General features: G+C 39.2%; 1 protein-coding gene across 11 annotated transcripts in view; it reads right to left on the bottom strand.

Annotated features, from left to right (window-relative positions):
- Positions 1-1,886: 1,886 nt before the first annotated feature.
- The window catches only part of NFIB (nuclear factor I B), a 458,972-nt gene continuing 446,729 nt past the window's right edge, over positions 1,887-14,129 (bottom strand). For 7 of the 11 annotated variants that reach the window (XM_058695324.1, XM_058695325.1, XM_058695332.1 and 4 more), the window contains one exon: positions 1,887-8,591. In XM_058695324.1, the coding sequence (XP_058551307.1) occupies positions 8,462-8,591 (130 nt within the window). In that variant the 3' untranslated portion in view covers positions 1,887-8,461. The remainder of the gene's footprint in view (positions 8,592-14,129) is intronic. The other 4 variants (XM_058695329.1, XM_058695331.1, XM_058695336.1 and 1 more) reach the window with 2 other exon arrangements.

Raw genomic sequence — 14,129 nt, 5'->3', positions numbered from 1 at the left:
CCACTCTCGCCTGGGGCTTCCTCTTCCCTCAACATCTTCAGCTCTCGTGACTTTTCTCTACTTGAGAAAACCTCTATTCCCTGCACATTCACGCATCTCCTATAAAATAAAGCTCCTGAGAGAATTAATACAATTAAGAAATCGATGCTTTCCTTTCCTCCCGGAGAAAGGGAAATATTGACATCACCTGGAGGGAACTTTAGACGCCAAGAACCTATCATGTACAGGCGTGCAGTTTCCACTCAAGGAGTGGTCTTTCGGAAGGAAGCTGCTGGAATATCTACCAGTAGAGGCCGGCTGCCACAGGATTAAAACTAAATGGGAAAGGAAGCCATGATCTCCAACCGGCAGCATTTCCATTATTTTAAAATCACAACAAAACAAACAAGAAACAATTGCCAATAATAACAGTGCGTGTCCTCGTGTGCTCACTCTAAAAGAAACAACCTAATTAATCCATTCATTCCTGACATATGTGTCAACTGCCTAATAATAATAATTAATAATAATAATAGTAATAAGAAGTCATAATGCCAGGCACTGCACGAGCTTTAACATAAATAATCTTATCCTCTTGACAGCCTAATGAGACAGGTACTCTCATCGGTATCTACTTTTACAGATGAGGGAACTGAGGCCAAGGAAGTTTCTGTACTTTGCTGTGGTGCAAGCCCGGCCGTTTCCAGCATTTGTAATCCTGCATTTTAACCCCAGAGCCTGGACTTTAAAGTGCTGCTGTGGAGTCTTAGTAACTGCCATCTCTCTTTTATCTCCAAATCGTGATCGATGCCAATGAAGTCAAACACGTCAATAAAGACAGAAGAACGTCTCTCTATAGGTAAAAATGTCACGTCGATCACAGTGTCCTCGAACTCTTTCCCCAGAAATGTCTTAATCTTCTAAGACACCCAATGATCATCTCCTGTGGGAGCCTTCCAGAATATTTCTTCTCAGTAGATTGCAGTCAATTGATCCCCATGTATCTCTCCGTGCAGCAGTGTAGACAGACCTGCTGTAGGAGGGCAGTTTGGGGAGGTGAGAGGCGCCTGGGCCACAAATCGGACAGTTGGATCTGTCCCAGCAGGTCTTTGATTGGAATGGTCAAATTCCCGGCATTTTTATCTACTTTCAATGAAGCTTGCATGGTTTTTGCTTCTTTTGTGCAACATCACTCGGATCACAAAACCATACAGGCTCATTCCTTTTCAGTTAGCTGTCACTGAACTCCAGCTGACTCCATTCTGAAATCTTGCATTCAACCAGTCTGGATTCGAGACCCCACACGACCAGATGGGTGTCATACTTCCCTGCGAATAAGGGACACCACCCTGCCAACCCCCAGAAGTAGCCCTGTGTCTTAGAAACCTAAGGTGCTCTTCCTTTTCGGGTGTCAGAGAAAGAGACTCTTCTCCTCGGGGCTCCCGTAAGCACTAAACCCACAGCCGCAGGGTGGCCCCAGGGCTTACCTTTCCTGGTGAGCGTGTGTGTTTGAGGCCCTGTGGTTTTCGTTTGGAGGGACCACAGTCCAGTCATCCGGGCACACGTTACCCTTGCCTTGTTGCTGAAAAGCCTTTCTCAGTGAGAGGGGCCCGACATTCTAGAACTACACTTGCATTTATCCTGCCATTGTTCAGAGACTCTGGAAGGCTCCGTCGGGCCGAAAGCGCGCAGAGGGTTTACACATATATACACGCGCCCAGTGTCCAATCGGAAGTAGTGAGCTGACATATGAGCTATCCCAGATGCTAAAAAAATTAAACCGGTGCTACAACATCCCCCAATCGGAGGACCGAGGTCCGCTCCCGAGACACCGCTGACCCCCAACACTTAACGTCGGGAGAGCGGCGGGAAGAGGCTGAGGAGGAAAGGAAAACATGAGGCTAGAGTCTGTAGCATAGCTCATTTTATTGTTTAAACAGTTTTTGCATAGGAAATATATCCGCTTCCAGTAATTGACTGCAGTATGAGCAGGTGCTAGCAGTATAGGCTGGGTATAACAGTAACAATCACATTAAGTCAAGCTTGATTTACACCAGTTTAAAACTTGTGGCGACTGAGTTCATTTGCAACCCACAAAAAGTACCCAAAGAACATCATCCTCCAACCGGGCACAATAAAACCTTCGCTAACATTCTGGCCCAGTCTGGGGCTGATCCCAGAGGTCTGAACGCCAGAAATTAAGTAACTGTCATAGAATACATCCTACCGCTAACGGTTCGTAACACGGAGATTGTGCATGTGCCTCCTTTTTTTGAGAAAACTTAATGAAAACACAAGGTTCCGTACGCATGGCCCGCGAGGACGTCATGCCAAAAGTTTTAAAATGGATCAACCCTGGTGTGTCGCTAGCAAGCAATAACTGACTACTTGTCACCTACAGTTGTACTAAATGTATCTAAAGAAACACACAGTCCTACAAAAGTTGTTCTCAGAGAAATATCATTGAGGTGGGGGCACCTTTTCCCAGGATGCTAAGAGTTCTATATGATATAAGCACAAATTAACAGCTTGATGAAGACATAATCTAATGCAGCTTCGAGAAAGCCTATGCCTGGGACGGAGCTACCCCTCACATTCTACAATGCTGTAGAGATTCTTTTTTTTTTTTTTTCCCAAGAAAATGTCATTTGAAACATATTTACAACTGAACTCAACAGAGACTGTGAAATTGAACAGGCACTGCTCATTTGTTTGAGTTTTTTTGGTAAACATTTTGCTGGTTTTTTTTTTTTTTTTTTTGTTTCTTTCTCGTTTTGCATCAACTTTTATCAGTCCATGCAACTTCAATGCCCTCCGTGAAGAATGCATCATAAGCCATACTTCTTTAAAAAAAAAAAAAAAAAAAGACTTCCTTCTGCATAAAGAGATATATTTGCCACATCAGTCCCTGTAGCGCAGTTTTCGAAACCAGTCTGTCAAAAATACAGTAATACAAGACGGGCTTTAGTGCCGCTAGCTTACGCTGCTTTTCGTGAATGTCGGCCACCTTTCGTTAGCGGTGCTGTGTCCTGGGACAGAAGTCCTCAGAGGCTGAGTCCAACGTGCAGGTAGGCTTGTGGTACTAAAGCACTTCACAATCTCAACGTACATTTGAATTGCAACACACAGATATTCCTAAAGAGTATTAACTAGTGAACCCTTTTATTATTTAAAAAAAAAAAAAAAAGAACACAACTACTTACAACCGTTGAAGAAACAATTGCAACGACAAAAAAAAAAAAAAAAATGTAAAAATTGACCGTCTCCCACTTGTCCCCTTTACTACGAACGACGTAACCAACAGATCTGTGGCACGGACACAGTACAAAGAGTTGTCATGGCAATGAGTTTGGCTGATGCAAAGGTCATTGTGCAGGGTCAAAGGGCAAGATCAGTGGTCCATGCTACCCCCCAACTGCAGGGCTCCACCCCACCCACACAATTTTCGAAGGAATCAGAAAAAACAGGGGAACTGCCAGAAAGTGCAAAATATGAAGAAGGCAGCTTTCCAGCGCCTTCAGCATGGAGTCAAACATTCAATTTTGAGCTCTTACTATTGAACTTGAATAGCCTGCACATGAAAAAACAAAAACAATTGCTTTCTATAGAAACCCAATTTTTTAAAGTCCAGGAAGCATGCAGCTGGTTAATGTTAACAAAAGACCTTGACAGGAACATGTAAGCCCTATTGAATGTCATGCTTGGGGCCTATCTGCCAGCAATATTGCAGAGTTGTTTCGTTAAAAATGAATACCGTACACTGAATATGAGATCACTTTCTGCAGCCTTCATCATTTCAACACAGTACGTAGATTTTGAATCTAGGTAACGCACACGTCCCGATTTCACACCGCTGAAGATGTCTCTGTGCAATCTCTTTTTGTTGAGTCCTTATGAAGCTACCAGTCACAAATCCAAGATTCTGCTCCCTGAGGACACGTTTATGTGAGACACAGCACTGTTTTCGTTTTCTGCCTATTCCGAATGCTCTGTGAAACTTAACCTTAAATACCATCGCGTAACAATCACAAAAACTTTTGCTAAAGGCCGTATAGACTAAGAAAAAGACAGTGGTGCTTCCGACATTCTGAAATGCTCCGAAAACCAACTTTTCCAATACTAAATACAACAAAATAACCTTCATAAAATATAACTTTTCTCCATTTACACTTTTTTTTTTTTTTAAAGGATTAGTATCCTGTGCTTTTCAAGCCCAGGAATCTGCGAAATAACTCCTAACATGGACAGATTTTTTTTTTTTAATACATAACTTAAGAGACTGGAGAGTTTTAACTCAAGTCCAGTCTCTACACAAGGAATATTCTTGTTTACTTTAAAAATGGAAACAACATATAGTTCCATTATAATTGTTAAAAAGTTAGCTTTACAAACATGGGAATTTTAATTTAAAAAAAAAATTCTTAACAAAACTATACAGTGTACAAATTACTGTCTACAAGGTAGGCGGTTCGTTAAGAAGATCTTTCGTTCTTCTTGCTACTTTGCAGCTTCACAGACTCATTCACATATTTTTTTTTTTAATGGAGCTGCCCACCCGAACATCACCCCATAACTATATTGCTATAATTAAGATTTTTGCCATGTCTTTATGTACAGTCTCCTTCACTGCCTTTTATTTACTGTTTTTCCCTTAGACAAGCCTCCAACGTTCATGTCACTCCAGAGGAAACACTTCAGAGGCGCTGTGGTGGGGCAGCAAAGCCACACAACAAAAAAGCCCAACAGCGCCCCGCGGAACAAACCCCGGGGGAGGGGGGGGGGGCAGCAGACGCCAGCCCCTACTGATGCCCTTGGGTGACCTTCACCGTCCTGAAGCTCTGCAGTTCTGGGTAAGGGGGGGGGTGTGCAAGACCTGCAAACGCGGGGCCCTTCGTCAGAATATACTTCCTGGTAAATGAGGAGGAGGCCGAAAAATGGATTTGAGATTTTATACAGATAGTAGTATTTTTAATAGTTTTTTCACAAAAGGAAAGGAGAAAAAAAAAATGGATTAAAAAAAAAAAAAAAAGCAACACTTGAACTAGGCCTTTGTACTCAAGAGGCAGGCAGGAATACCCACAGTGTGTAACTTCTTTAGCTAGAACTGCTCATTCTCTGGCCAAAAAGAGAGCGAGTCTGCCCTTCAGAAATACTGCGTGTCCCGTGAGGTCGATTTGTTCACCTACTAGGTCAAAGATACTTGAAGAGCCTGGCTGAGATAAGCCGTTTTGTACCAGGGCAAGTATCTGCAGAAATGATCGGACTTAACTTTCCAACTTGCGTGGCTAGGATCCTGCTGTGCTATTCAGCATTTGGGCTATCAGACTGAATGGGCTAATCAAATACAATTCTAGGCCCATAAGCATTGTTCTAAAGTATTCATTATTAAATCATATGCTGTGAGAACAATGGACAGTTTATTTTATTAGGCCATGGCCTGGGGGAAGGGGGTCAGGGGGCTCCTCAAGACGGCCCACCATGTGTCACTAATTCTGAAAGATTTTCCTTTTAGTAATGGATTCCCTCAATGGGACTGGGGGTTGGGGGGAGGGGTGTAAGAGCAAAAGTAAAACCAGCCTCCATTCACCCACTCGCCCTCAGGGGAAATGAAATCAAATATATATTTGAGGCCCCATCCCTTAAAAAAATCCCATCAGCCTCTAATGGGCTTAATTCATCCACAGGAACATTAATTTCTGAAAATTCTGCATTTCCCTTCTGCTCCGGTTCTCTGTTTAAAAGGGCAGGTAAAAATGACAACTTAACAAGATTTATTATGGGTTTTTTTTTTTGTTCCTTAAAAATTGAACTTTGATTTTAATCTATAAGTCCAAATACATTTAATACAGCTACCCTCCGTTCAATCTTCTGGATGTATTAAAAAAAAAAAAAAAAAAAAAAGATCCAAGTGCACTGCCATCCTTTCGAAGTAGTGAGTCACAGGTAAATCATGAATGAGACGAATAAATGGGGAAGAGGAGCAGTGGAGAAAGAATACAGGAACACTCCCTCCGGCCGGGACGATGTGTTGTGTAGGAGAAAATACACTCGTGTGTTCAACTCCCAAAGTGTGAAACCTCCACTACGTGGATGTTTCGGCAGATAGTTTTGCCACATAGGAGGCAGGCTCACTCTCCGCTGTGGATCCAGAACTTCCACGCAAGACCACCACCACCACCAAAAAAAAAAAAAAAAAAAAAGAAGAAGAAGAAGAAGAAGAAGAAGAACAAGGTAAGACAGTTTGTTTTAAGCCAAGTCTGCCTCCAGGAGGAATTTGTTGTGTTCGCTTGTTCTCACTATTTCTGTTGTTAGGAAAACCAGAAATGAGTTCAGCTTGCACCCCAGGTGGGAAGTTAGAGAAGGGGGAATCTGTGTAAGTTGAAGTTTGTCACAGTAGACAGAACAGTTGCTTTGCAGCCCAGGCCCGTCTCGGGGTGTACTGCTTCACAGCTACACTGTAAAGTGTTAAAAATCCTCCCACCCACCCCAGAATATATATATATGTATATTAAAAAAAATCCCCTGTCCATCTCTCAGTACACAAAGGACCTCATCACACTGCAAAAATAGCAGTACCCACTTTGGTCAATTAAAACAAACAAACAAACAAAAAAAAAAGCATACATTATTTTTTTTTTTTCAATCTGCGTACTTACCTAGAATAACCAATACAGCTAAAAGCACTACGTACATAGGCAAAACTTGGTATTGCATAATTCGTATAAATTTGAAACCCCTCCCCCCCCAATATTAATTGGAAGATGAAAAACATGAAAGGTTAATAGAAAAAACACCAAAATACTGAAAATATTGCTGGTCGATTACAATTTTTAAGCGGCAACTATACACAGCCATGATATGCTTTATAAATGTGAGATAAAGGTATAACTGTCTAAAAAATCCATGATGTCACACATTTTTCTTCGTCTGGAGTACAAAATATTTTGTCATAAAAATGGTAAAGATTTAAAATGATAATAAATGCAGCAAAACAAGTGTAGTGATGTCACTTTTTTGTTTTTTTTTGTGTTTTTTGTTTTTTTTTGTTTTTAGATTTCAAGGCAAGGCACGTAATGTGGACATTATATCTTCGTGCAAATTAGGATTACTGGAAAGAGTATTTTTAATTAAAATTTTCAGAGACATAGAGGCAAAATGTGTCTGCCCATGCACACTACAGATCTGTCAATACAAGAAATTTGTTGAACAAGGCTAATGTCTGAAAGCACCATGCAAGTTTTCAGCACCCTGATTATATTTGTTTTCTCAAGAGTGCATTTTTATATCCTACACCCTGGCGTTCCCAGTTTGTAAACTGTAAGCTTTACCCTTGTGGCATGGATTTGCCTGCCTCTTTGTCTCTATAATGAAGATTTTATAGAACCTTTTGTACGTACACCCTATGGGTTCTTGATGCAACCAGTAATTTTAAATAAATAAATTCTACCTCCAAGGAGGCTGCAGCTAAACCAACATAAGTGCTGTGTTTTCATTAATTTTTTTTTTTCTCAAGCACATGATTTGTCTTGATTTAATGCCTTTTTAATGCCCTCAACAACTGAGGGGAAAATAAATTCGTTCAAAATTATTTTAAATTCTTTTTAATCCCCTCAATTTAGAGTCCAAGGGCTGAAGGACTTATAATCATGATTCCCCTTTAGATATAAATTTATAAATTGCACTTGCCTCTGTTAAGTGTTTTGTGGGGAAAATATTATATTAATTTTTACTGTTGCATGCAGAGATAACACTTCACCTACATCGAGGCATTTCTTCCATAGAGCCTTTGTGTTCAAACTGTTTTTTTTTTTCCTTTTTTCTTTTTTTCTTTTTTTTTCTTTTCTTTCTTTTTTCTTTTTTTTTTCTTTTTTTTTTTCAGGTTTCAAACTGGGTTACACACTGGAAAAGGCTGGGTTAAGGGCCAAAATTTAATAAATCTGTACTGATAACTAAAGGCTACAGAGATTTTATATATATTTTTTTTTAACTTTTAGAAATCAGAGTGCTTATAAAATGGCTGGCTCATGGCTCTGTCACCCAGCACCTCTGATGTCGCCTCCTAGCCTTTGTCGGTGAGACAACCAGGAACAGTGATTCCATGCGTAAACAACAAGAATACTAAACCAATAAAACTAGCTTATCATGCACATATTAAGGCATCTAGAAAGTCAGTTAAAATATATTGTCATAGAGACAGAACATCTATTTCCCAGCGGACTTCATGTAACAAAGGCTACGTTGCAGGGGCTGTGATCTACCATCAGTGAAATATCATCGACCCTTTTTTTTTTTTATGTCATTACAGTTTCAACCTTAAGGGAATTAGTGATTGTAAGTGCCGTAATTGCTGGTCTATTATCTTCTTTCTTCAGTTTCTTTCCTTTCTCCCTTTTTGTTTGTTGTGTTTAAGTTTTGTCCAGTCTTCCTCTTTTCCTTTTTTTTTTTTTTAATTTTTTAAACTACTGGTGTATTTCATTTTCCCTCAGTTGCTTGTTTCTGCTTGAAGGAAAGGTTCTCCGATTATGTTCAAACCGTAATTTTGGACATTTGCCGGTAGGATGGGTGTCCTATTTGATACTTGGAAAGGAACCAAGCTAGCCCAGGTACCAGGACTGTTGACAGGAGAGGAGCAGGAGGGAGGGAAGAGAAAAAGAGAAAACACAACGTTAAAATCTACAGCAATATTAGAAATATAAATTCCACAGGCATCAAATTACTACTATAACTTTTTTCCATATTACAGTTTAATATGAGATAAGTGTGCCAAATTGTAAATATTATAGGTATATACCCTGCATGGTCTATTTCTTTCATGGAAGGTTACACTAATTTCTTTTAAGATTTTATTCTATTTTTTTACATAATCTCTACACCCAACATGGGGCTCGAACCCACAACCCCGAGATCAAGACTCGCACGCACCAACGACTGAGCCAGCCAGGTGCAACCCAACGGGAAGACTAATTGTGAGGCAGAACTAGCTCAAGTCGGGCTTAACACACGATTCTTGAACTCGGAGTATATTCCTAAAATAGCTGATCTACTTCGATGAAAAAAAAAAAGAAAGAAAGAAAAAGAGAAAGAGAAAGAAAGCTGCAAATCCACAGTGGTGACCCACAGGGTTTGCCAACTTTGCTCTGATCCTGCTTTACTTTCAGTTCACAAGCAATTCAATTTTCAGTTTTTTACCTGCTTACCGACTGAACATCATTGAAAGTTGCAATGAAAGGTATTTCTTTTTCCTTACAATAAGAAAAAATCTATTTTTTAAGGAAGCCAGGACGTAATATGTCATTTGAAATGCTGGCACCAGAGGCCTGGGTGCTCAATGTCCCCGCCATCAGTAAGGAAGATTACCACATCCAAGTGGCTCTGAGTCTGAAGAGCTGGAAGGGGTGGGCAGGAGGGGCGCTGGGGGTAGCCAGCAGATGAGGTCCTCGTCCCCCTCCAACCAACTCTCATTTCATCTATGTTGGATTTCGGGCTAGTTAAAGAAGCTTGAAGAAGAGCTCTCGAATTACTACTGACATAATCTTTCATCAAACGAGTATCATATGGAGGAAGATAAAACCTGAGATCTACTTATCACAAAACAACACCACGCACTGTACATTTGGGGGGTATACCTAATCAGACAACCGTTTGTTTCAACACTCATCTCAGAATGAATGGCAGCTAATTCACAGCTGCATAAATAACCAAGAAAACATCAAACTGAGGGTTGCATACCCTGTTTTGTCAGGGTCTGACCTGGAGACTTTGTTTTGAGGTTTTCAATTAAATTGAATATTTTTTTAATGTTTCTTTATTTTTGAGAGAGAAAGAGACAGAATGCGAGCAAGGGAGGGGCAGGGAGAGAGGGAGACACAGAATCCAAAGCAGGCTCCAGGCTCCGAGCTGTCAGCACAGAGCCCAACGTGGGACTCGAGCTCACAAACTGCGAGATCATGACCTGAGCCGAAGTCAGACGCACAACTAACTGAGCCACCCAGGCTCCCCTAAACTTAATTCAATAGCCTTTACTTTTGAAACCATGAGGCGAGATGGATACGATTATTGCAGCTCTCAACCCTCATTTTTTCACATTTGAATACCAAAGGAACAAAAACCTCTATGGGATGTTAACTTGAAGGAACAATTTTGTCACACACGCGCGCACACACACACAAATGCTTGGATTAAAAAAAAGAACCTGATACGTATAACTTCTTTCACTCTGGTGATACCTCTATACACAACGTGTCTTATTGGTACATGCGGAGGTGCATATTTTGGATTTGATATTTCAACAGAAAACATCTCACAATGACCTTTTATGCCCAAGAGATTTTATAATTAGATGATGGGCTTTATCATAGCCAAGTCCTTCTCCTCTTTCTGCTCTCCATTTGATATAATACCAGCACATGGTAGATGATCAATAAAGTTTTGGGATACACAAATCACCCAAGTGTTCCAAATCACACCCAACTATGTATTTTTTAAAAGCGTGGCTTGTCATCATCACATACTTGCATGAATACATTGTGATTTGGCCCCCTACAAAAAGAGAATAGGCATCTCTAAACTTAAAATTAGAGACGTTTAGTATTAACAAAAATTAACTCTTGGGGAAATCATCAACTAAGAATTCAAAGGAGGAATAATTCAAACTAAAAAGATATGTCCTCATGATCTGATGGAAAGTCATAATTTGAAAGAATGAGAATACTTGTTATCGAAACCTTTTCCAAGAGACTTAATTATTTTCACATATTTCTCTCTTCCCACACACATCTTCCATTTCTGTGTTTTGCAAGATTGATTGGGAGAGAATGTTATATGATACATCATGAAAGCTATTTTCCCCTCAACTGTACTTTCACTGCACTTTGTTACACAGTAAAATTATAGCATTTATTACTTCATATCATAATTACCCGTATCTGTGATAATCTTATTGACTGAAAGGTAAGCTCCATAAGGAAAATAACTTTGTCTTATTAATCCTTGTAGAGTCTGGCTATCGCTGATGCTAATTATTTCTTAGCAAATAAAATAAATTACAAAAACATATATCCATTAGTTTGAACCCAACATGGGAAGCGTGTACGAAAAACAAAAAGACTTAACTGAAATCGATAAAATCCTTGACAGTAAAAGACAATGTCAACAAGCAGATCACTTCGCAAAATTGAGTCCCAAGTTAAATGGGCTCTAGAAAGTCATTTAGAGATTGAGAGATTGCATTCTTTAGAAATACAAAGTATATTTTAATGACTGAAAATAGATGTGACTCCTTACATAGAGAACTGGGTCTCACTAATGGCAGGAAGGACAAGAATTCAGGGTTTATTTTGCAAGAGCTTTCTTATGAGGTTCTAAAAACAGACACGGATTATTCTTTGGAAAACGTTCAATAAAAACAAACTGATGTTAGTGACTAACAGGACTCTAGCTGCAGAATATCTAACAAATTCAATTTAGATGTTTACTTCAATCTTTCAAACCTCCCATCTTACATTATGACCATGTCAAAATTGCAGCGTGCAATATATTTGTCAATACTGTTTATGAACCTTTGGGGGAAAATAAATCTCAAACATTAACACTATGCAGACCTCATATATGAGTTTTACAAGTCTCCTATTGCCAATTTATAGGTGAGGTTCAAAACTACAAGGCACAGACATTTCTTAGAGCTTTTTGGTAGTCCTATTGGGAAAAAAGTCTGTTAAGACAAATTCAAAGATTATGATAACAATGTAAAAAAAAGCTTAATCAAACAAGATAATCTGGATCATCTCAGCTCAAAAAGAGAATGCCTCAAATTGCATAGTTTTTCAGGTAAAATGTAATAGCGCTGTTTACATATCTAACTCCCTCTTGTATAAATCCATGCTAATGGTCACCAGTATGGATAAAATAAACACACATATTCATAGGTATCTCCATATATAAGCTCATTATATGTAAAGTGCTTAATAGTTTTAATCCATAGTGGAGTGAGAATTATCTTATGTCTAATCCAATAATCTGTGCCTCTATGTATTAAGAGATGTGCGAACATAATTGAAAGACCTCAAAATATTCAAGGTCAAATTAAGCTACTTCAGCCAATAGATCTTCAAACACGCATAGACTTTGTTTTCATTCCATTTTCCGTTGCCGAATCACCTTTTCTTCAGGCAAACAGAAGGTAAGCGTAACTAAAAGCTGAAAACACATCTTTAGAAAATATATAAAGGCCATACCATTAAAAATGGAAAAGAATATAAAGTACTTTAAAAAACCAGGCACACCAAATGTCCATCGACTGCTGAATGGATAAAGAAGATGTGGTGTGTGTGTATGTGTGTGTGTGTGTGTGTGTGTGTATATACACACACACACACACATATATATATATATATATATATATATACACACACACACACACACACACACACACACAACGGAGTACTACTCGGCAATCAAAAAGAAGGAAATTTTGCCATTTGCAACTATGTAGATGGAACTAAAGGGTATTATGCTAAGCGAAATTAGTCAGAGAAAGGCAAATATCATATGACTTCACTCATATGAGGACTTTAAGATACAAAACAGATGAACCTAAGGGAAGGGAAGCAAAAATAATATAAAAACAAGGAGGGGGACAAAACATAAGAGACTCTTAAATACGGAGAATAAACAGAGGGTTACTGGAGGGGTCATGGGAGGGGGGATGGGCTAAACAGGTAAGGGGCATTAAGGAATCTACTCCTGAAGTCATCGTTGCGCTAACTAACCTGGATGTAAATTAAAAAATAAAATTAAATTAAAAAAATAAAAGAAAAAAAGTAAAAAAGCAGGCACAAAAAAAGCAAAAAAGATACTTTGTACCTTAACACAAAGGAAGATTCACCCTAATGACTTCTACTCTACGTATATAATGAGGTATTTCATTATACACAAAACAGGTATATACAAGTTAGATCAAAATTCTAAAAAATGTCTGATGTCATGGATAGTATGTTCACATTATTCTCACCAAATGCATGATGTGGCTGCCTCAAAAAGGGAAGAAGCAAAGAAACAAGTTATTTAGACCTTGAGATGCATTAATGGAAGGTGATAGCCCATTTTATCCTGATCAGACTACTTCTGTAGCGCTGTGTTGCTTCTAGGCATCACTCTTCAAGAGAAACAAACTCTGTGACATTTCTTTGATGAAGAAACTCACCAAATCATGTCATCTGAGGAACAGCTGAAGGGAGAGAGGGAAGATACAACAGTTGAGTTGGAAAGAAATGTAGATTTGTTCTGTATAGTTCAGGTGGAAAGACTTAGCATAAAGGGAGAAACTTTCAGAAGACAACCATGATGAGGCCCTACTATGAGTAAGATGCCATTCTGGGTATTCTACATCCACTATCTCACTTAATTTTTTCAGTGAACTCTTGAAATTGCCATTGTCCCATTTCACAGATGAGAAAATTGAGGTTTAACTTGCCCTGAGTTACTCACCTAGACCTCGGATGTGAATTAGTTCTGGTTCCCATGGCCATTTCACTATATTATACTGTTGCCCTGGGAGGTCAGACATTGACCCTACATTAGACAGAACTTTTGAACAGAGTTTCCTCGAGACAACATTTGCTTCAGGAGACAGTGAATTTCCCGTGCCCCACACAGCTGGATCACAACCTAAGAAATGGTGCAGCGGACTTGTGCACAGAATATGTGCTTGGTCTGGGTGATCAAGCAACTCTGAAACTCAATATATATCTTCTGAAAACAAATCCAGTTGAAGTTGTATTACAGTGACCTTATGGTGAGGACTATGGGGGTAAGAAGATACCCATTTCTTCCTTTTAAAAATGATACACTATTTGTATATTTCATATCCTTGGATAAATTGGATAAAGGAGTCGGTCTTTGTATGTACAAGTAGTAAATAGACTCTATGCCATTTAATGAAAGAAAGAGAGAAAACTGCTCTGGGCAAATCAACATTGGATGGTTGTGCTGTCTAAAATTATGCAAACTGTGTCTTCTCGGCCAAAAAGAATTGGGCCCTTGGCTTTTACCTCAGTAACCACCCAAGAACCATGGAGTGCCAAGTAAACATATATGGAGTAATAAGTTGGGTAAGGAACCAAACAAAGTCAAAGGCTTCACTTCAACTATGG

The sequence above is a fragment of the Neofelis nebulosa genome, chromosome 12, assembly GCF_028018385.1.
Source record: "Neofelis nebulosa isolate mNeoNeb1 chromosome 12, mNeoNeb1.pri, whole genome shotgun sequence".
NCBI lineage: Eukaryota > Metazoa > Chordata > Mammalia > Carnivora > Felidae > Neofelis > Neofelis nebulosa.
The sequence above is the reverse complement of the archived record's forward strand: the minus strand, read 5'-3'. Positions and strand labels throughout refer to the sequence as shown.